This window comes from Plecotus auritus (assembly GCF_963455305.1).
Source record: "Plecotus auritus genome assembly, chromosome: 6".
Taxonomy (NCBI): domain Eukaryota; kingdom Metazoa; phylum Chordata; class Mammalia; order Chiroptera; family Vespertilionidae; genus Plecotus; species Plecotus auritus.
In genome coordinates, this window is record NC_137773.1 from 38,853,974 (window position 1) to 38,877,166 (window position 23,193).

At 36.5% G+C, this 23,193-nt stretch overlaps 1 protein-coding gene across 1 annotated transcript in view; it reads right to left on the minus strand.

The window, feature by feature from the left end:
• The window catches only part of ADAMTS19 (ADAM metallopeptidase with thrombospondin type 1 motif 19), a gene marked incomplete at both ends in the record, with an annotated part of 216,683 nt that overhangs the window by 10,276 nt on the left and 183,214 nt on the right, over positions 1-23,193 (minus strand). Inside the window, 3 exons of the mRNA XM_080672669.1 lie at positions 13,041-13,193; positions 15,215-15,419; positions 19,844-19,979. Of these exons, the coding sequence (XP_080528795.1) occupies positions 13,041-13,193; positions 15,215-15,419; positions 19,844-19,979 (494 nt within the window). The remainder of the gene's footprint in view (positions 1-13,040; positions 13,194-15,214; positions 15,420-19,843; positions 19,980-23,193) is intronic.

The following is a 23,193-nucleotide window of genomic DNA, read 5'->3' on the forward strand; positions in this document are numbered from 1 at the left end:
GTTTGCCTACTGACATAAATCCACTAAATACTAATAAATTCTGTGCTCCATAGGTTCTGAGATCAAGTAAATTTATTCCACATACATGACTTTGAACATGGAGTTAAAATGATTTTCACAGCTAGTCTTAAGTATTGGGATTCTTATGGTAAAATGCCAAACTTTAAAATTATTGGTTAAATGAGTTTCTACCTTTCCTTTCAGGACTTCAGAATAGCCATGTAGACACTGTTTTGGTGCCGGTTAGTTATTTGTTACTCTGAATATTGACATAACTTAGTTTGGGGAACCAAATGGGACATGATAGTATAATAAACTTGTAAACTTAGGTTAAATAATCAACTAGTTTGCCAAGGAGTTTACAGAACTATTAATCTGTATATATTAAACTCTAATGTTAAACTGTGAAACTCTTCAAGCTGTAAATTTTGTAAAATGTCCTCTTAAACATTATAAACCAGAGAGGTAGAAAACCCAATATAAAAATACTACTACTATAAGCTACTTACTTTGAGTTTTGTTGGTTAACAAATATAACTAAACTAGCACAGGTCTGATTTTGAATTCCTTGAAAGAAAACCAAATTTCAGTGTATTTAGGGGTTAAAAATAATAATTCCCACACTTGGCCAGCACAAAGATTACCCGAGATTCCTTCCTTCTAGACTGTGCCAAAGATATATATTTTGGAGAGAATGTGTATTCTCCAGGCCAACAGCTAAGGAAGGCTCTGTAATGCTTTACTTATTTCCAGCTGGCCTCGGTAAGAAATAGGAATTCCTAAATTAAGAGAAAATTGTCACTGGCAAAAAGCGTTCAAATTATTTTTTCTACCACTATAATATACAATCTTACAGGACCTGATATAATCTGTAATGTTAAGTGTCAAACTACAACAAGCTTAACAACACTGACTTGAATAATTTGTCTTTGGGAGTAAGTGGATTATTTTAACAAGAGTTTTAACAAGAGTGAAGTAGCATTCACAGTGGAGAATGGATCTCATAAGGAAACTAAATGATGACTTCTACTGGAAATTATTAGTGCAGCATTCCTATTCATTTCTGTATATGTTTGGCAGTTCCATCTTTCAACTTTTTAATAAAGTGAGTGTGAAACAAACATACTAAGGAACAAAAGTTAGGTTTGTTTTTAAGATTTGCTATTTATTTTGGTCAGTGTTTCAGCATCTTTTTAAAGTAGTTTATCTGCCTTATTTAACACATAGGTATTTGGGATTGAATCTATTTCTAAAGGTCAGACATTTGAAAAAAAAATTTTTTTTGCGTATGTGTTTAATTAATTCATCATTTGGTCGTACAGTTCAAACTATTTCTGTTTCTTTAATGAAAACATTTGCATATAGTTAAAACAAATCAAGAAAATGTGTGTGGCAAAATCAAGCAGATTACTTATGAATGATTAGCAGAGAAGTGAATATGTTATGAAAAGACTGTCAAAGTAACAAAAAATAATTTTTTATATCAAAGTACACATTGATCACTGCAATGATGAAAGAAAAAAAAAGATGTTTTGCATTAAGCAGTAATTAATAAGCACAAAGTCTTGGGCACATATGCAGTCCTGCCGGTGCTCAGACAATCAATCACAGGGGCCGCAGAAGTGAAAAAGAGATTATCAAGACATTTCTATTTTAGCACTACCCTCCCAGGGAAACATCTTGCCACCAGAGAGAACCGCTGGGAATGACAGTGATTGAACTTCCTTTTCAAATAACACACTTTCCAGGTCCAGCCCAACAATTCCCAGTCAAAAATGGATCTAATCCTTCTGTGGCCATGTTGCCGAAGTGTGTGCTTTTGTTTTGTTTTAATAAATAGAGTATTGATTTAAAATAGCACAGAGAGCATATATAGCTACCTTTAAGTTATTCCAACCTGAAATAAATACTGTCTCTGCCAATTCACAAAGAACATTCCTCAGTGTGCTTTGCTTCCATCTACTGCTTTCCTTCCAGGTTAGATCATTGCTGTCTAACCTGCTGGCAGGTGTTCAGCCAAATGGACTCACAAGAATGCAGAGGAAGTCTGCCAGCTTCCTTGAAGCTCAATGTCAAGCACACTTCTTGGCTTAAATAGCATGTTCTTCAAATAAGGGTGAATTTACTTTAAAAAAAAATCACATTTTTAAGTAGTTTGATTTTTCATACAGGAAAATGTCAGGGGAGTCATGTGTTTACATAAAATTATATTGGTTAGTTTAATTTTCCTGGAGAAAAAGAAGCTAGTTACTAATTCTTTTGTAGGAAAATATTGTTGTTATATAGTTGTAGTTGTTATAGAATTAGATTCCAAAAAATAAAATAGATCAAAAGAAAAGACATACAATGCTTAGATACATCACACATTTTTTGTTTGTTTGTTTAGCAGTCATTTATTCAATAAATATTGCTACACGTAGTGCAATGCTCTGGTCACTCAGATTTGTGAGAAGGTTGAGACATTCTTAATAAAACAGCAACAATGCAAGGCAATAAATAATTCACTGAGAAAACATAACATAGCCCCACTGGTGTGGCTCAGTGGTTGAGCATGGACCTATGAACCAGGAGGTCACGGTTCAATTCTCGGTCAAGGTCCATGCCCAGGTTGCAGGCTCAATCCCCAGTGTGGGGCGTGCAGGAGGCAGCCAATCAATGATTCTCTCTCATCATTGATGTTTCTATCTCTCTCCCTCTCCCTTTTTCTCTGAAATTAATAAAAATATATTTTAAAAGAAAGAAAATGTAATATAGTCAATAAGTGCAAATTATTTCTGCCACTCATTGGGGAAGCCCTTTAAAAAAATTAGGCACTTGAAGGATTTAGAGAGTTGGAAGAAACACATTCCAGGCAAGAGAAAAATATAAACAAAGACATGGAGATTGTAGAAGTATACACTGCTCAGGCCTGAGCTTAGTGGACATACTAAATTAATGAGAATACTGAGACCAATTTCAATAGGTAGGTTAGGACTAGAATATGGAGAGCTTTGAATGCCAAGTGAGTATCTGGTAGGTGACAGTACAGCCATGGGGAATTCTCTGCAAGTACTGGGCTCTAGAACAGAGTGAGGAAGGCATCCCTGTGAGTGAATGGATGTGAAAGAGGAGGAGTATGTGGATAAGGGAACATATTAGAAATTTTTACTCTAGTCCTGGTGAAAAAATAAGGATAGTAGTATTATACTGGGAATAAAGAGCAACTGACATTGGATAAAGATGTGAATATACTGTAAATATATATATTACTTGGCCATAAGAAAAAGAGAATGAAATCTTACCATCTGCGAATATATGGATGGATCTTGTGGGTATTATGCTAAGTGAAATGTCAGTCAGAGAAAGACAAATACCATACGATTTCACTTATATGTAGAATCTAAAGAACAAAATAAATGAACAAACAAAACAGAAACAAACTCATAGATTCTGAGTACATTTTGATGGTTGCCAGATGGGAGAGTGGTTGGGAGGCTGGATGAAAAAGGTGAAGGGAGTAAGAAGTACAAATTGGTAGTTACAAAACAGTCACGGAGACGTACAGTACAGCATAGTGAATATAGTCAGTAATATTGTGATAACTATGCATGGAGCCAGGTGGGTAGTAGATTTATCGAGGTGATCACTTTGTAAGTTATATAAATGTCTGATCATTCTGTTACATACCTGAAGGTAATATAATAATGAATGTCAACTGTAATTGAAAAATAAATAAACAAATAACAACCGAGACAAAACCCTACTTGTGTATAGAAGAAGAAAGGCTCAGGGTAGCTTCCAGTCTGGGTAAATGGGAAGACGATATCAACATTTTTCCAGAAAAAGGAAATTGGTTGAAAGAAACAAAATGATACATTTTGTTTTAAATATTCCAAATTTCAGGAACTGTTGGAATGCCAATGGCACAGTCCTAGGGCAGCTGAAGTTTACTTTGAGAATGGGCTTCTTTAACTCCCTCTGACTCAGTCCCCATCTCATTGAATGTTCTTAAGAGTACTTTCTTGTTTCCCATGATTTTCCTCCTGCTCCTTTGAGTACCCCTTTCTCCTGTTTTATGAGATTATTTAAAATTATAAAAATGATAAGCAATTATTTTTCCAAATATCGATAGACTGGTAGACATAATTAGAAAATAATTCTGTAATTGAAAACTAATTTTTTTTTAAAAAAGAAAATACTTTTGAATAGAAATAATAATTCATCTCAAGAATAATTTTCTAGCCCTAACTGGTTTGGTTCAGTGGATAGAGTGATGGCTCTCTGGACTCAAGGGTCTCAGGTTCGGTTCCAGTCAAGGGCATGTACCTTGGTTGTGGGCACATACCCAGTAGGGAATGTGCAGGAGGCAGCTGATTGGTGTTTCTCTCTCATCAATGTTTCTAACTCTCTATTCCTCTCCCTTTGTCTCTGTAAAAAATCAATAAAATATATTAAAAAAATAATTTTCTAGATTATAGATAACTTCAGTTTGGTTTCAATTTATAAATCTTCTCTAGTTTGAAAATAATATTTACCAAACTGGTCTTTGAAATCAGAATAATCTAATGCCAGCTTTCCCAAAGTGTATTACACTAAATAACAAACTAGCTACATGCTCTGCAAACATCACCTTTGGTGAAAAGAAAAAAGAAAAGAGAAATACTATATTCTCCCCTTGAGACTTACTATGTACAGCAGAATGTTTGTCATTTACAGCAAAAACTATTTGTTTATTATCATTGCTTAACTACAGTATTTTTCATACATGGAGACCACATCCCAAAGAATGAGTTTTCTATGGAACATAATTTTGGGGATACAAGTCTCAAGAATTCATAAATTAGGAATTTAGTCTTATAAAAAGGATGACATTCTGGTTTTTGGTTAACTACCAGTTTTACTGATGCTAATGTCATGGAATGGTTTTGAGCAGATTGGGAAGACAATATATTTTCTTCATTATGGCATTTCTCATTTTATTCATTGTTTTACTGTATTCTCTAGTTTCAGCCAATACTTAACGTTTTCTATTTTTACATCTTTGTAGGGTATTTAATTTGGTTATTTGCTATTGCTGCTAATTATTTCTTTAAAGTTAAATGAAATCCTTCCAACAACTGATTGAGCCTCCTTCTATTAACCTATAAGAATCCACTTAAAACCAGCAAGCTCTGCATAGCCTCAGACCTCCTGCAAGTTGATTTCAATTGGGGTGGGATACATGCCAGTATTGGGTCAGTCCAGACATACAAGAATCCATAGTCCTAAGATCCTAGCCTGATAATGGGGCAACAAGAAATCCCTCCTTTGGAATTTTTTGATCTGGTTCTTTTTGTTCCCTTATAACTAATGCAAAAACACTAGGCTGCAGAGATGCATCATTAAAAACATGATATTATCTAGTCATTTAGTTTAAGATATTCTTGATTGCACTGATTAAGATGTCTCTTTAACTTTCCTTTAATGATTCCCTGAGTTTTCCTTCAGTGGAAAGAAATGGCCCTGGTGATTACCCATAATTTCCTACCAACTGTGATAAGTCACAATTACTACTGTCAATGTTAATTTTAAGGAGTGACAAGCTTCTGTATAGAAAATAGAAGGCATATCACCAGGCCAGGGACCCTGTGAGATTTTGTAACAGCCTGTGTTAGCCTATTATCGTATTCAGAGCTTCAAATTCACATGATCTGTCTCCACAAATCCAGTATAACAAAGAGAGCAAGATAAAATCAATTTTTTTTAGTGATAAGTGAAATCGTGCAAACCAATCCAGTTACAGTGACTGCTGGCCAATCTGAATAAAGGTATGACAGGGTAATAAATCTTCTGTTTTGTCTTTCTAGACTTGTTTTAAGTATGTCACTAAGGAATCTTTCATTGATTTGTTGTTTCTTTGATCTTGCACCTTCCTGTTGAATTGTTTTAATTTGCTAATTATGCAATATGGGAACACTTTAAGATTATAACATTTGATTATGCAAAGCCACCTTAAAGGAAGAGCATAATTTACTTAATTTAAAATTCTATTTTTGAGCTTCTTTGAAAAATACAGTGCTAACTAGTCAGGACACATTTTCCCATAGTTATTATAGGGTCCAAGGACAATATAATATACTAGGTGGATTTTTTTTTTTAATATATTTTATTGATTTTTTACAGAGAGGAAGGAAGAGTGATAGATAGTCAGAAACATCGATGAGAGAGAAACATCGACCAGCCGCCTCCTGCACACCTCCCACTGGGGATGTGCCTGCAACCAAGTTACATGCCCTTGACCAGAATCGAACCCGGGACCCTTCAGTCCGCAGGCCGACGCTCTATCCACTGAGCCAAACCGGTTCTGGCTATACTAGGTGGATTTTAATAACATCTGTAGTATGTGTGATAAGAAAATTATTTTTACCGGAAATAATATAAGTAGATGCAAGTTTTTCATGGTTTCAAAAATAAGTTACGAAAAATCAATTTGTTTTATTTTGAGCCACAGCATTATTTTTCCAAAAAAAAAAAAAATAATTACAACATACCATTTTGAGATTTGTAACTACATAGAACTAGGAAATCTCCACTCAGAGAATGACTCAGAATAGGTAGAATTCCTATTAGCTTAAATGCAATTTATATAGTTAGGAAACACGTATTTAGTCTGATATTGCTCCCCTATTCATTAGGAAGAATTACCTTAGTTTTTGAACTAAGAATTAACTCTTCTATCTAATTCCTCTTTCTATTCAACTGAATATACTGACTATAATTGTGGTTTCCTTTTGCAGCAAAAGTTAAAAATGACTTTTTTATACTGAAAGCTTTACATATACTATTTCTAAACAAAGATATATCATATTATCTATATAATTAAATCACCCAAAGTGATTTATTGTGCTTTGAGCATTATTTAGAACTACATCACCACAAAAGACTCATAATCTCTACTCAAAATAATCTATTAATCATGTCATAATTTGATATGATACTATTTCTTTCCCTGAATTTTAAAGGACTAAATTAAATTCAAATTGTAGTGTATAAATTGAGAATAAGCCATAATTATCTGCAATACCCAGGTGTTTTGTTGTCATTATAATTCACCTGAAAAACTGTAAACCATTTAATATTGCACAGAAAAGTTAACTCTAAAAAGCTTCATGAAGGACTAAATTCTGTCTAACAGGTAGATAAAACAATACTCTTTTATTTGCTCCTCTACTGATTTCCAACAATGAAAATAAGAAAGTTGTAGAAGTTCAAATAAAGACAGGCCAAATAGAGGCAGAAAATATAGCATTTAATTGAACATAAAGAGGCTGTTATTTTTAAAGTCAGTATAGAATATATTTTTAAAGTCAGTATTCTAAACTTAGGTCAGCTTAAAAGAATAAATACAGATTTATACTGCCAGAGAACATATGGGTTGTGTTCTGCTCTCCCAGGAAAAACCCTAAAGCCATATATGCATCAGAGATACGGTCACAGTGTGGCACATAACTGTGTCAATGGTTAAACCCAGGCTGAACAGAGCGACCACATTGTTTGTGTCCTATTTTTGCCAACTCTCCAATCTCGATGAAATAAACATGAGCATTACTCAACTTATTACAGGGTTGAAATCAGAGATAATGATTTTAGAACAGGAGATTTTTCTCTTTTGAGTGCACTTGGATCGATATTTTTCCTTTGAAGCTGAGAGCAAGTTTCCACTGTTTACACAACACCACCAAATCATAAATGCAGAAATCACACAGGCTGACACAAATGCAGTGAACACAGTGTGAGGCATAAGCCGTATTCTTAGTAAGCCTTAACTGTTTAGCCAAAATTACCTTGGTCCAATAGTGGTCAATGAGTTTTACACAGTGGGTGAACCCGAGAGTCTGTCTGTCTTTTAACTGATTCTCTACTAATATTACTGAAGGGGGGCTTTAGAGCTCGACTTTCTGGACAGTCCATTGAATACTCCAGATTAAAGAATGCAAGGGTGAATTTTAAGTCCACTTAGGCTTATCAGTAGTTTAACCATGTTAATAGAATTGAGTGAAACTAGCGGACTAATTGACCTCAGTAGTGGAAAGAGAGCACAGAAATCCACTCCCACTGCACACATCTTATTGTTATCCTTATCCCAGGGTCACAGCTGATAAGAATAAGAGATCCATGTTTCCTCTGTCCAGTAATATTTTAACTGAATTGAAATATCACAGCATTATTCTCTTTCTCTGTAATTATTTTGGGATGGTCTTCATTTTAACACGATAGTGGTATCTTAGGCGTGAAAAAAGGAGGAGAGAAATCAATAAAGTTCACATGTAGCCACTGGCTTTAAGTTCTACTGCTGTTTGAATTTGTTATGCTGAGGCCTCAGATATAAATGAAGAAGGAGAAAATGGCTTTAGGGTAAAGAACAGATTTATATTCATAGAAAGAGAAGAAAAATGCAACATCCTGGATCTTCTAAATAAGCAAACCAAGAAACAAACAGTCCAACAAACAAAGGTAAGAAGTCATAGAATAGTAATGAATATATATTGTGGCTATTGATTTTGTTCCTCACAATGGCCATGTACTATAAGCTGGGTAGCAATTTGGTAACTCAACAAAATCAATTTAAAGTAATTCAAACCAAGTATATTTAAAAGTTAGATACATGTAATTGCGGTAAAATTTTAAAATATATTTTTTTCAAGCTTAGCATGAAAAACCAAAACTAATGTCTTCTATAATCTCCCCAGTTAATTTTGATTTTGCTTAAGATTTAACCAGAGTCCACATAATAGGCACATTTTAATCAACAGTATTTATCATGAAAATAGGATTTGCTAGCCCTATTTCCATATGCTGCAATGGAGGAGCTTAGTTAGTTCTGTGTCATAATTTACAATAAAACCTGGATCTTCTTGTTGGTTTGGTTTTTTTTGCAATTACAAATTTGTCTTTTGTAGTTAATAGACTTAACACTTAAAAATAGTTCTACTAATAAAGTTGAGAAAAGGTCACTCATACGTATATTCTAGTGGTTTTTAAATTTTTCCTTAGTTTACTAGTAGAATCACTTAAGGAAAATCTCTAGAATTTCACTAGCCAAAATAAACGAATGGGGAGTTCTTATAATAGAAAGTGAGCAATAGGTGATCTTCTCCACCCCCTCCAACTAGTACTTTATTTTCTCCTCCTGTTTCATACCTTCAGAGCTGAATTAAGAGTTTATATATAAACACAATAGTGATATTTATTTTCCTTATTTCACTCCTATGGAAACAAATACACAAAGGCATTCATTCAATGGCTTACCCCGTTTGGCCATCTGCACAGTGAGGAAGTCCAAACTGTCCCCATGTGTCTTAACTTCCAAATCATTGTCTTTCCCTATCATCCTACTATATTTTTCTCTCGAAGAATTGGGGAAGCATAAACCTTAACATTAAAAAATATATTTGTGTTTAATTTGGAATTTTGTTTCACCTAAAAGTTGTTTACTCTGAAGGATGATGTTTCCTTATACAGTATGGTTCACCAGTTAAAAGATTCGTAGATTGGGCTGAATATTTCCTAATTCTGTACCCAGGGATTGATTTACATTGTTTACAAGTGCCTCCTGTAAGAGTCCCAATGTGAACTCTGAATGTTGTAAGTAGTGGAAAGAGAGTACAGTTTACTGAGAACTCAGATGCTATGTTAATATGCAAACTTTTGTTAGTGAGGAAAGACAATATCATGGATTTCAATATTGGGCAAGCTGGCTAACTACAGTGCATAGTTCAATGAAAAATTTTCTTTCAGAATTTCCCTTGGTGTTACTTATGAAGAGCTACCACACTCCCCACGATTCCCCAGCAGCCACAACTTTTTACTTATACAATAAATAAAAGAGGAAAAGAGAAGATTTAAGTCTCTTCTAAGCCCTAGAATTTTATGATCCCATAACAATAAGTATATTAGATTACAGCTAAATGTGGCAAGGCACAGGGGATCATTTGATTAATATTTACATTTCTGAAAACTAGTATTTGAGAGCTATTTTCCCTAGGTGTGATCAGAATTTTATCTTAAACCATGGGATTTATATATTTATTTATCAATTCACTTCGCAGAGTGAATATGTGACCTGTGTTTATAGCTCAATTATATGAGACTCCATTCATAAATTTTAAATAAGCATTATTATCATGGTATTAAATTTACTGTTCAACTACTCAATGAACTGTGTCCCTTGATTTCACCAAAAGGCTTCAAGAATTCCATTCCTCAAGATGGTGGCATAGGTAAACACCTGTACTTGCTGCCTCTCACAACCACATCAAAATTACAACTAAAATACAGAACTATCATCCAGAATCACAGGAAAGTTGGCTGAGTGGAAGTTCCACACCTAGAAGTAAAGAAGAAAGTGCATTGAGACTGGTAGGAGGTGGTGAGGTGCACACGGAATGGGCTGGCAACCAGGTGCACTGCTTTTTTTAATTGGGAGGGAGAAACAAGCTCCCAATTGCTCTGAACTCCAGTTCTGGGCAAGACTCTGGGGACCCAGACACATACGGGGAGAAACTGGACTGTCTGGCATGGGGCAGGAATGCGAGGGCGGCTTTCTTTCAGACAGAGGTGCTGGCAGCAGTCATTGTTACTGTGCCGGGACCTCTCCCTTGCTGGGCTGACTGGCAGCCATTGCTGTTTTCTCTGCCCTGGTGATTCCCTGAGACCCCGCCCCACCCAAGCTGTGCACAGCGGCTTTTGCATATGAATGGCCTGTCCTTTCTCAGCCTAAAACCTGTCAAACAGGCATCAACTGGGTCAGAGAGCCCCAAAGCTTCCAAAAGAAGGCCCAAGGCCCAGCAGCAGCAGCCTGCCTTGCTTCACAGATAGACCTTATCTGGGTACTTCAAAACCCCAAACAAAAAGGAGGAATCTGCAGATCTCTCTGTAGCTCCTGCTGGGTGGCCCCAGGTAGTGGCTGACTTTGCACCTCCTTGGAGATCCAAGAGCCAGTGTACCCAATGGTCAGTGCGAGACCATACCAGATTACAACTCTTCACATCCATAAGTGACACACTCAAGGGACAGACTCAGTGAGCACCAAAGCCCCACTAAAGCAAGTACTGCCCCATAAGGATGTCTCCTGCACAGCAGCTCTTCCATTGTAGATACAGCTGGTCCCCACAGCAAATTGGCCTGGAGGTCAATTCCTCCCAGTGATACCAACAACAATCAAGGCTTAACTACAACAAGACTGTGCACACAGCCCACAAAGTGGTGTACCAAGAGTGTCCACCTCAGGTGATTGGGGAGGCTGAGCCACTGGGCCCTATAGGACACCTAGCACACAAGGCCACTCTATCAACACAGGGAAGCAGCCAAAATGTGGAGACAAAGAAACAGGTCACAAATGAAAGAAATGGAAAAAAGCAAAATACTGGATATAGAGTTCAAAACCACAGTTATAAGGTTACTCAAGAATCTTCTAGAAACCTCCGAGGAACTTAGTGAGACCTTCAAGGATCTTAGTGAGAATGTCAAAAAAATGGAAAAGGACCAGTCAGAAATTAAGCATACACTGACTGAAATAAAGAATAATATAAAGAGATCCAACAGCAGACTAGAGGATCCCAAGAATCAAGTCAAACTTTTGAAATACGAGGAAGCAAAAAACACCCAACAAGAAGAGCAGAAAGAAAAAAGAATCCAAAAATATGAAGATAGTGTAAGGAGCCTCTGGGACAACTTCAAGCATACCAACATCTGAATTATGGGGGTGCCAGAAGAAGAGAAAGAGCAAGATATTGAACACCTATTTGAAGAAATAATGACAGAAAACTTCCCCTACCTGGTGAAAGAAATAGACTTACAAGTCCAGGAAGCGCAGAGAACCTCAAACAAGAGGAATCAAAGAGGACCACACCAAGACACATCATAATTAAGATGCCATGGGCAAAAGACAAAGAGAGAATCTTAAAAGCAGCAAGAGAAAAGCAATTAGTTACCTACAAGAGAGTACACATATGACTGTCAGCTAATTTCTCAACAGAAACTATGCAGGCCAGACGGGAGTGGCAAGAAATATTCAAAGTGATGAATAGCAAGAACCTACAACCAAGATTACTGTACCCAGCAAAGCTATCATTTAGAATTGAAGGTCAGATAAAAAGCTTCACAGACAAGAAAAAGCTAAAGGAGTTCATCACCACCAAACCAGTATTATATGAAATGCTGAAGGGCAGTCTTTAAGAAGAGGAAGAAGAAGAAAAAAGTAAAGATAAAAAATTATGGACAACAAATACATATTTATCAACAAGTGAATCTAAAATTCAAATGAATAAAAAAATCTGATGAACAGAATAAACCAGTGAATGGAATAGAATCAGGGGCATGGAAAGGGAGCGGACTGACAATTATTAGGGGTAAGGGGGTGTGGGGGGTGCGGGAAGAAATTGGACAAAAATCTTACACCTATGGACGAGGACAGTGAGGGGGCGAGGGCATGGGGTGGGGTGGGAACTGGATGGAGGGGAACTATGAGGGGAAAAAAAGAGGAACATCTGTAATAATCTGAACAATAAAGATTTTTTTTTTAAAAAAAGAATTCCGTTCCTTCTCTTTTCTTCTATCTACAACCCCAAATATTGGTGGAAAGAAGACTGTCTTTTACCTATTATGATGGGCATTCCTTTGTTTGATTTTGCCAATACTTCCCTTAATTATATTTTGAATTGACTCACCTGATAGCATTCTATTTCTTAGGGAAGTTTTATGCAAAAAATATTTTGACAAAGAACAATATCACAAAAACTAGCAACAAAACAACAATAATTTGCATTTTGAGAGCTTTGGGTCCAAAAATCGTGTTAATTGCTTTATACATTTTATCTTAATCTTTAAAAGTTTTATAGATACCATGATTATGGACAGAGGCAGGATTTGAACCTGGAACCTGGGGATATAATATTCCATATCCTATAATCTTCACCTCTACCCTTCATCCCTCCTAAAGACTATACTATATGGATATAGTATCCAGGGCAATGCAGACATTATTAAAACCCAATTCTGAGAATGTACAGAATGATTCTCACCTTAGACCAGTCACCCATTCGCCAAAGGTAGCATTTTGAGTAATCCTCACAGTCCTCGGCCTCCCTGGGTCTGGTGGAAAGGACACACTTCTTTCTGGGGTTAGTGCACCTCACGGTCCGCTGACGGACACCTTTGCCACACTTGACAGAGCACTGGAAGACATCAGAGTTTGCATAAAACCAGTGTTTAAAAGAGAGACAAATAGTGAAATTATGTAAAGTGTGGATTCTACTCATCTCCATAAGCCTATAACCCACATAAAGAATAAGGAGAACAGGCTATGCACCAGTATTAGAGGCCCGAGGTAGCTCAGGCACAGTGCTGGGGCGAAAGGGTTTCAGGAGCACATGACCATTGATTGCAGAGAGTTAACAGAACATAGGGATTATTTATGAAAGACAAATAGAATACAGTGATCAAAATGTAAATGCTACATTTGATTGACAGCAATTTTTTACATAGAATTGTGTAATAAAATTGTTTTATTTTTGCTAAGATTTTATCTGTTTTAGCCTTAAGAAATGTAAAAAATGAGAATTTTTTTCAAATGTATTTTATTTTCTTCTATCACTATTTATCCTCCTTATACCCTCTTCCACCTCCACCTACCTCCCTGCCCCCTCGCCATCACCACACTATTGACTGTGTCCAAATTTCTTATAGAATGGCATTTCTCACAAACTGTTCTTAAAGCTAAAACAAAGAAAACCTTAACAAAAATAAAAAAGAATTTCTTTACATAATTATATAGCCCTAGAAAACATCATTCTAAATAGTTGTATGGACTGAAATGTAAGTTGATTCACAAATAGTTTAATTTATATTATAAATAACTGATGCTTGATTGACATTGGTGACATAACAGATCTGAAGCACACATGTATATTCCACCATCCTTTTAGGTGCAACTTGCCCGCCCATGTACATTGATGCTTTCTATTATGTAAAGCTTCCCAAAGGTACGTATCACTGCTATCTGGACACAGGGACAAAAATGGCATTAGGTGGGACAGGGGAGTGTGAGTGAACTGAGAGCTATGGCAAAACGTGAAAATCCAAGTTATATCTGTTTCTGAAAAAGGTCTAAAGCAGTGGTTCTCAACCTTCCTAATGCCGCGACCCTTTAATACAGTTCCTCATGTTGTGGTGACCCCCAACCATAAAATTATTTTTGTTGCTACTTCATAACTGTAATTTTGCTACTGTTAATGAATCGTAATGTAAATATCTGTGTTTTCCGATGGTCTACAGCAGCAGTTCTCAATCTGTGAGTCACTCACCCACAGGTTGAGAACCGCTAGCAGGGTCGCCTAAGACCATCGGAAAACACAGATATTTACATTACGATTCATTAACAGTAGCAAAATTACAGTTATGAAGTAGCAACGAAAATAATTTTATGGTTGGGGGTCACCACAACATGAGGAACTGTATTAAAGGGTCGCGGCATTAGGAAGGTTGAGAACCACTGGTCTAAAGAAAGAGGTGCAGGCAAACATTTAGCAACAACACAGTATAGAAACAGCCATGCAGATTCCAATAGTCGTGTTCCTCAAAACTTAAGCATGGAGCTAATAATATTTTACACGTAGTAAAATTTTTCACAAATACATAAATATCTCATAATTTATGGCTTGCGTTAGACTATCTTGAATTTTCAAGTAAATGATTTAATTTCTCTAAGCTATATTATAAAAGGATAAAACTGTTAACTTTCTTGAATTCCTGATTAAATATAAATAACGTACTAAATATAAATTAAAAACATAGTCCTTGCTCACAGAAAATGATTGTTAAATGTTAATCCCTTTCTTCTCCGTTCTTGATTAAATGTTCAGGGATATATGATGAGTGAAATGTGTATTTTAATACGTGTCCACTTAAAAGTATACTCATGGTATATAAATGAAAAAGCAGGATTCTAAAATGTACATAAAATAAGCTCTTCATCATGTTACATTATTTACAAAATAAAGAGTAAAAAAATCTTTGTTTTTCATATTTTCAAAATTATTTATAATGAGCATACTTTTTTATTATTAGCAAAATCAACAGATGGTATTGAAAAATACTCACTGTCGTGCACAGATTCTAAACATGATACCACACGACCTTAAAGAATCTAAGTCAAAAAAGGAAAAGGAAAGGGAAAGAAATGGGGCGTGTGCCGCACCTCTGACCACACCCCCGCCTCCCACACGGTCATGCAGTCCTGGCCCTCGCAGCGCTGGGCGGAGGCAGGCTTGGGCCCAGCACAGTCCCTCTCCCGGGCCCGAATCAGGGTTCCGTTGCTCAGTTGTTGGGTACACGCCACTTGTCTGCTCTGCATCCCTTTTCCACAAGTTCGTGAACACGGGGTCCATTCTGTCATCATCCATCTAAAAGTAAAGTAAGAAAGCAAAATAAGCCAGTCAGAGAGGGACAAGTATCACACGATCTCACTCATATGTGGAATCTAATGAACAAAATAGATCCAGAGACATAGAAGCAATGAACTGATTGTGGAATCTCAGAGTGAAGAGGGCTGGAGGGGTAGGTGGGAAGAGATCAACCAAAGAACTTGTAAGCATGTATGCATAACCCATGGACACGGACAATAGGGTGGTGAAGGCCTGGGGTGGGGAGTGGAGGTGGGTTAGAAGAGGTCAATGGGCGGCAGAAACCGGTTTGGCTCAGTGGATAGAGCGTTGGCCTGCGGACTGAAAGGTCCTGGGTTTGATTCCAGTCAAGGGCATGTACCTTGGTTGCAGGCACATCCTCAGTGGGAGGTGTGCAGGAGGCAGCTGATCGATGTTTCTCTCTCATCGATGTTTCTAGCTCTCTATCCCTCTCCCTTCCTCTCTGTGAAATATCAATAAAATATTAAAAAAAAAAAGAAGAGGTCAATGGGCGGAAAAGGGGGACATATGTACTTTCAACAATAAAGATTAAAAATAAATAAAAGTAAAGCAGCAGTCACTGAAACAAATTAAAAGACAGCTATCATTTCTAATGAATTGGGATCTCCCCTAAGAACTCCTAATTTAAACACTGCTCCAAATTTATTTCAGGAATGAATCAAGGCCTCTGCCAGGAAAGTCTTTCACAAAATTTGGTATTTGCACACTTCCTGTCAATAAAACCCTCTCTGCATTTCCCCTTATTGGGACAACCTCACAGTGGGATCTGAGTCCCCCACTCAACTATCTGCACAATTGCATTTAAGCACAGATCAGGTAGTTAGAAGCCTGGGCTTAATTCTGGGTTCGGTACGAGCTGTGCATATTCTTAAAACAATAGTTAATATCTGTTAAGTATTTCTCATTTGTAAAAGTGCTTATTAAGGCTGACATACAGCGGGTACTCAGTATGTAGCATATACTACCTATATTACATTACAGTATATTTCTAAAAGATATACTTATCCATAAACTTCTCTAGCTTCATTGCCCACTTGTTTAGAAAGCAAGCCATATGCTCAGCTTGTTCCCCAAACACGCTCTGTTGTCACTTCATGGCACTTGTTTCTGGATCATCTTCTGCTAGGATTCTTGACAGCAGCTCCAAGTCCCTTCCTCCTAGCAGGGCTTCTGCCATTCAACCCACAGGGATTGTGTTCCCCTTTGCCCTTTGTCACCTGGCTTGTGGCACTCACAAGACAAGTACATGTTATTCTCTAGGGAAGTGGAGGCTCACAGGCTACCCAGAGAATGTGACCTTCTTTTGCTGCCGAGTACATAATCTCTTCAAAGGCAGGGACCAGGGCTTTATTCTTCTTTGCATCGGTAACACTTTTCATACAAGAGCTTTGCATTAAACATTTCTTGAAATGGAATTTACAGTATGTTTCTCTCCATTTTATAGAACTAGCCTCAGTTATTCCAAATTTACTTAAGCCCATATGTTCTTAACAATGAGACTAAGAGATGTTACATCCTCTTATAGCCTAGTTTTCTTATCTGTACAATGGTTTACTTCTAAATGATTCTATGCCTTTGTTTCTGGGGGAAACAAATAACAATAACAAAACAAAACAAAACAAAAAAACACTTCATGATAACATCTCCATTCCAGTATCACCTCTAGCAAGGTTCTTGGGTGCTGGCCTATTAAGTATGATGTGGACCTACCATCTTGATTTGGAGGCTCCTAATGGGTTTTTTCCTAAAGGGTGTACTTATCATCCAATTTCATTCAGGTTCTGCTTCATCTTTCTGCACAAGGATACACATTAAAATCCATGTCCCTCTCTCCCCAACTATGGAATCCTCAACTTGAAAAAAAGAACTATTTGCAATGTTATGGAATCTCATTTTTTAAAATAAAATTATTTTAGGGATTCTTAGTATAATGATAAAAAGTTATTTTTTCCCATTCCTTGTGAAAACTGCTGAAAAAGGAGAACACGTATTTTAGAATCCATCTAATTTGGAATTGTCCCATTTCCTTATCTTTAAGATTCTTTCTCACAAAGCTATTTACTAGAACATCGATATATTTTATATTTGGCACGTATGGTTCCATCAGACATTTTGGTGACATTTTAAATAAATGTGAATGAAATTAGGATGTTTCTTACTAGGTGGGGCAAAAGAAGAGGCAGGAAGAATAAAGTTTGTGCAATGCCAATAAGTTTTGGGAAGTTTCTTGTGATGATCCCTAATAATCACCCTGGTTCATTTTCACTTTCCAATATTTTGGTTAACCCCATCAATATAGCTTCTTGGTAGTATAAAATATACTGCCTTTTTTTTCCAAGAGAAGAAAAATACTAATTTCTTATAAAAAGACTTCCAGTCTCTAGCTCAAAAATCCCTCACTCAGAAATAGACTGACCTTTTAAAACTATTCATTTTACCAAGTCATTAAGTCCTTTTCTCCTAAGGTAGCCAAGGTCGGAGAATGAACAACACATGGCATGCACTGTACACTCTGATCCTTCAGTGACCCAGTGAGAAAGTGACAAATACTAGTACACTCTCGTCCTTCAAGCAGCTCATTCAAGATTCCCAATATAGCAGAAAAAGCTATTACTCTTTTATCCATATGGGAAAGTTAGATGGTATACAAAACAAATGGTGTTTTGAAGTATTTTAATAAATTACTTAATGCAAGATAAATAGTATTTTAATATCTATTAAAAAGAAATAAAGAGAAAGATAATTCTTAAGAATAATTTCTATATATAAAAGCCTAAGCGACCGTTACGACCAGTCAACTGAATGACCGGTCGACCAAATGACCGGTCGACTGGTGGCTTTGATGACGCACTGACCACCAGGGGGCAGACGCTCAATCCAGGAGCTGCCCCCTGGTGGTCAGTGTGCTCCCACAGCCAACCTCCTGCGGCAGGCCAACCTCCCACGGTCCCTCTCCCCAGCCGGCCAACCTCCTGTGGTCCATCGCCCTGGCCAGCTGGCCCCAACCGGCCCCAATTGCCAGCCAGGCCGAGGGACCCTTCCCGTGCACGAATTTGTGCACTGGGACTCTAGTAATAACAAAAAAAGTATCCAGGTTCTTTAGCTGACAGGAAAAAAGGCCCAAAACTCTGTTTTTACATCTGTCCCGCACTGAACGCAAAGGACCCAAAGATATGACTGCTGGAAACAATAATTCCTTAGGTTGTCCTTCCGGTTGATTACTACTCAGCCTTATAAAAAAGCTTAATTAGCTCAATTACTTATATAGTTAGGCTGAAAAGCTTATAGTAGACACATAATATTATTGAAAGTATTGTAATGTACTTTTACCTTTTGCACATTCTCTTACAGATCATTCTTTTGTCCTGTTCTTTAGAAGCATATTACTTTCCTTGGGGAGGTGTATGATTGTTAGAGGACAAATGCAAAGGGAAGGAAAGGTTGATAATCAGCTTTTGATACCTTAAATATATGAAATCTACCAAAAAAAAAAAAAGCCAGTCTGGAAATGTCAGCTTTGTAGAGGAAGGAAGGATTTTTGAAATTCTTTTAAGCTCTCATTAACGTAGCACAAGCCAGATCTGCAGGGCTTAATAGCAGTTTTCCAATAAGTAGAACTTGAGGGAACTCAGGATGCAGAGCATCAGAGAGGGGTGTAAAGCAACCAGAAGAACTGAGCACTAGCCTACATGACCACACCTCTGCAGAGATTATTGAAGATAGAGAAGCCTAAAGAGAGTTCACAGGCACCCCTGTTCCTCCTCCCCCTTTCACTGCCCATACTTACTCATTGTGGTGGAGGGTCATGAAGATTTCATTAGTTACGGATCCCTACAAAACTACAAATTCTTTGCGTATCTGAGTTGTAGGATGTGTACATTCACTGACTCCACTGCAGAAACTACAGTGAGAGGAGACCAATTCTGTTTGACTTCCTAAGAACTCAAAACTACACCCTAACTCACTGAGCCTCAACAAATCTCTGAGTGTCAGGTTAGAAATGTTCCTGTCCCCATATTGTAAAGGAATGAACCCAGCCTCACACTCTTTTTATCATTCCATCCCTACAAGTTGTTAGGACATTTGACACTGGGGTTTAGTCCCACTCAAGCCCAGCATCGTTTTACATGAAAGCACATGGATTTTCAGAAACCCTGTGAGAGAGGCCATTCCAAACAGCCTTGTTGCGAGCCTGCTCCAAAGTTATACTAAGGTTCCACTCATTCATTAGTTATTAAGGCATGGCTTCTTTCTGCACCACTCCAATATACATTCCATCAAGTTGATTCTGTCTTTTTTACACCTTGCTTATTTAAAAGCTTACAGTTTTGTTTAGATCCCTTGCATTGTTTTTAAAGAAAATGTGACTCTGGTAATACTTGGAGTGTGTGGGACAGGGTTACCTAGTTTGGCATGGCTGCTCATTGCACTTGCGAATCTGTGCCTCTGGCTTGGTTAAATATTTGCATTTCTTGCTGTCCACAATGCTGATATTTTTGTTCATGATTTTTGTGCAAGACACTGTTGTCTTTCTTTCTCCTGAAAGAAACATATAAAGAATGTTATTATAGACCTTTATCTAATGGATTTAGGAGGTGTTCACAGGCTTGTTGTAATTTTCAGAGATATTTTAAACAAATTTTAGGCTAGATCAATGAAGATGATATTATTTACATAAAAAATATATCTCTAGGTTTAAGGAAGGTGAATAGTAATTTTCTCCTTGTTAGAAATTAAATGGCAAGTTTTATATTACAAAGGGATTGTGGCACCATAGGTTGACAAGCTATTAATTAAAGACTTGTTATAAAGGGCTATGCCATCTTTAGCATTAAGGGCTATGCATCTTCTAGCATAGGTAGCATAATATTAAACTTAATCATAGTCCTGTGCAATACCCATCAACGTCACATAACTTTCAAACAAACTACTCAAGCAGCAGAAATGATTTATTTTACTTTTTTTTTTTTTTTGTCAGAAAAAACTGGCCCCACCAGTAGGAGATATCTAAATGTAAGATTTTGGACACATTTTTGGTTCAGGTGCTCCTTTATGACCTGGTGTGTACATTAAATAGATATACCAACTCTCTCTCACGTTACCTATGTATTATTTCTGCATTGCAATGGTGCCAACCTAAAAGTGGGATTAAAAATGTTACATTTATAAAATATGAATGTTAGTTTTAAAATCTAATTTAAAGCCTTCACAGTCATAAGACACTCTTCTACAGAATACATGGAATTACCTAAACTAATTTAAATCATGGCTTTTTGCCAACTACAACACAAGAAGATGACAAACAGACATTATCCAGAAGGCTTTTGCTAAACATATATGAAGTCGTGGAATAAATAACTCAGGGCTAATTATACTGCATTTTCTTCCTTTCCTCAGTGAATATCTAACCTTAGTTATGTCCGTCCAGAGCTAACATATTGAAAAAAAATCTTTTAAGTACAAGTATTGATATATCAAGAGGGATAAAACTATCAGCACCACTTCAGGGAGCGCCTAAGTGGTGTTCTAAGAATGCCTGAAAGCCTGTGAATTTGAATTGGGACATTTCCACAATGCAGCAAGGAAGCTCACATCGTAAGTTTTTTGGCAGATAAAAGAACCTAGTCCTAATTTTTTAAAAAAATGTTATTGAACAAAAACAATAGAATCAGGGGAAAAAAATCTATTGCTGAGCTACAGACACTTCATGCCTATGAAAATACAACTAAGATCATAAAGCCATATGGAAATGTTATTGTTTGATTTTTTTTCTTTTATATATTTTTATGTCCCAGCCAACACAGGAAATTTCCATTCTCACATGTAATAGCAGTATTTATAATGCATTCAGCTCTGCAGGACCCAGGGATGAACAGAAAGTGAAGTAACTGGCCTTCTGCCTGAACCACGAGTAGCTGCAGGCTGTTGACAGTGTATTACTTGCTTTATGGCAATTTACTTCACCTCCGGGTCATTTCCATTAACTCTATATCAGGGAAATCTGTTTTGATGTTTTGTATACAATTATGAATAAAATAAGCATTATGCATTTGTCTCATTGACAAATTTAGGCAAAATCCGAAAATGTAAGGTCCTTTATACTCACTGACACTTTCTAGAGAGATACTACATTGTGATCCCTCTTTCCCAGGCTCAGAGATAAGCTGATTCTTTTTTCTATGCTCTGTATTTAACCCCTGAAACAATGACTTTTTTAATAAAACTGTATTCTATCCAGGTAGATCACATTTCTAAAACTTGCATCATAAATGCAGAAACATGTCCTGGGGAGTGGGTTCAGTGTTTCGATAAGCTGAAACTCTCTAAATGTCACCGACATTCCAAACTTTTAAATAGAACTATAGAACTCTATAAGACAGTCTATATATATTCATTTGTATTCATACATTTCTTTCAATTAATCAATTTGTTTGTTTGTTATTGAACTAACAATGGGCAGTAAACAAGTGAATCTAAAGTAAATATACTTCAAATGAGGATGAAGCACTTTTCTCTGAGCACATCCTAAAGATACATAAATGCTGGTTATTTTTGAAGCATAAAACTTTTCTCCACATCATGGCATTTACTTCTAAGCTTTTTTTTTTTTTTTTTTTACATTTCTATAATTTTCTTTTTCTCAGGGTTTGGGCTTAATGTTAAAATGACTATTTTGTTTTACATTTTAGTGAAAAGTTGTTATTTTGTATTGTAGGCTACACCCAATATATAATCCAAACTGATTCTGTCATTTCCATACACAAATATTTAAATGGGATCTCATAACTTTCAAGTTAAATGCAACTTGAGCGCTAGCATAACACTGAAGGACCTTCATGAATTAGTTTCTTTCTACTTTTCTGATCAAATCATTTCTGGTAGCTTGATCCTCACATTTTACACCCTTGTAATAAATACTCTCACTAAATCCCAGGGCCTTTGCACCTATGCATATCCCTGGAAGGCCTTCCTCATCTCCACCGACCATTCTACATAGTGATTTTGTTGTTATCTACTAGAGGACAGAGTTCTCTGAAACCAGAAAGCACTCGTCTTTTGACCACCTAGCCAGAGTGAGTGCACAGTCAGTTTTGGTAAAGGAATCAATGAGTAAAATAGAAGCACATAATTCAAGCCCTAAGTGCTTTCTTTACGAAGAGATTCATCTTAACACTGTTTCCTAAAATGGTGAAAACCATCTGCAAACAAAATGACAAGTTATGGGGAATAGTTATCTGTAGTAAATCAGTTAATGGGTTATCACTTAGGAATTAAAATTCAAGTTTATAAAGAGTTTATGTTAACATAAAAATGTCCTTATTAATTTAAGTAAAGGAAGTAGAATACAAAATTGTATTGATTTTATTAAAATAAAGTAATATATTTTGGATTTGTTTGTTTTTTTTTTGTTTTGTTTTTTGTTAATAACATTTATTTTGGTACATTCAAAGTGCTTCTAAAATGGAAAAACACCCTTGAAAATGTACAGGCATTTGTATCTCAAGATGTTTCCTCAACTTGGATCCAAAGGCTTGGATGCCTCCTTAGAATCTGGTCATGGACAAGGAACTGTGACTAAGATATCACAGCACAAGGCTAACAGCATGAGTCGTAAACTACTAGGACTTGGACCCATGTGGAGAATGTGGAATGTTGGCTTTTCCCCTTTAAATTGTATCTGTTTAGATTTCCTAACAGCATGCTCAACTCTTCATTTATTTCAAAAATAGGATATTGAATTTGGGGCTCTTCC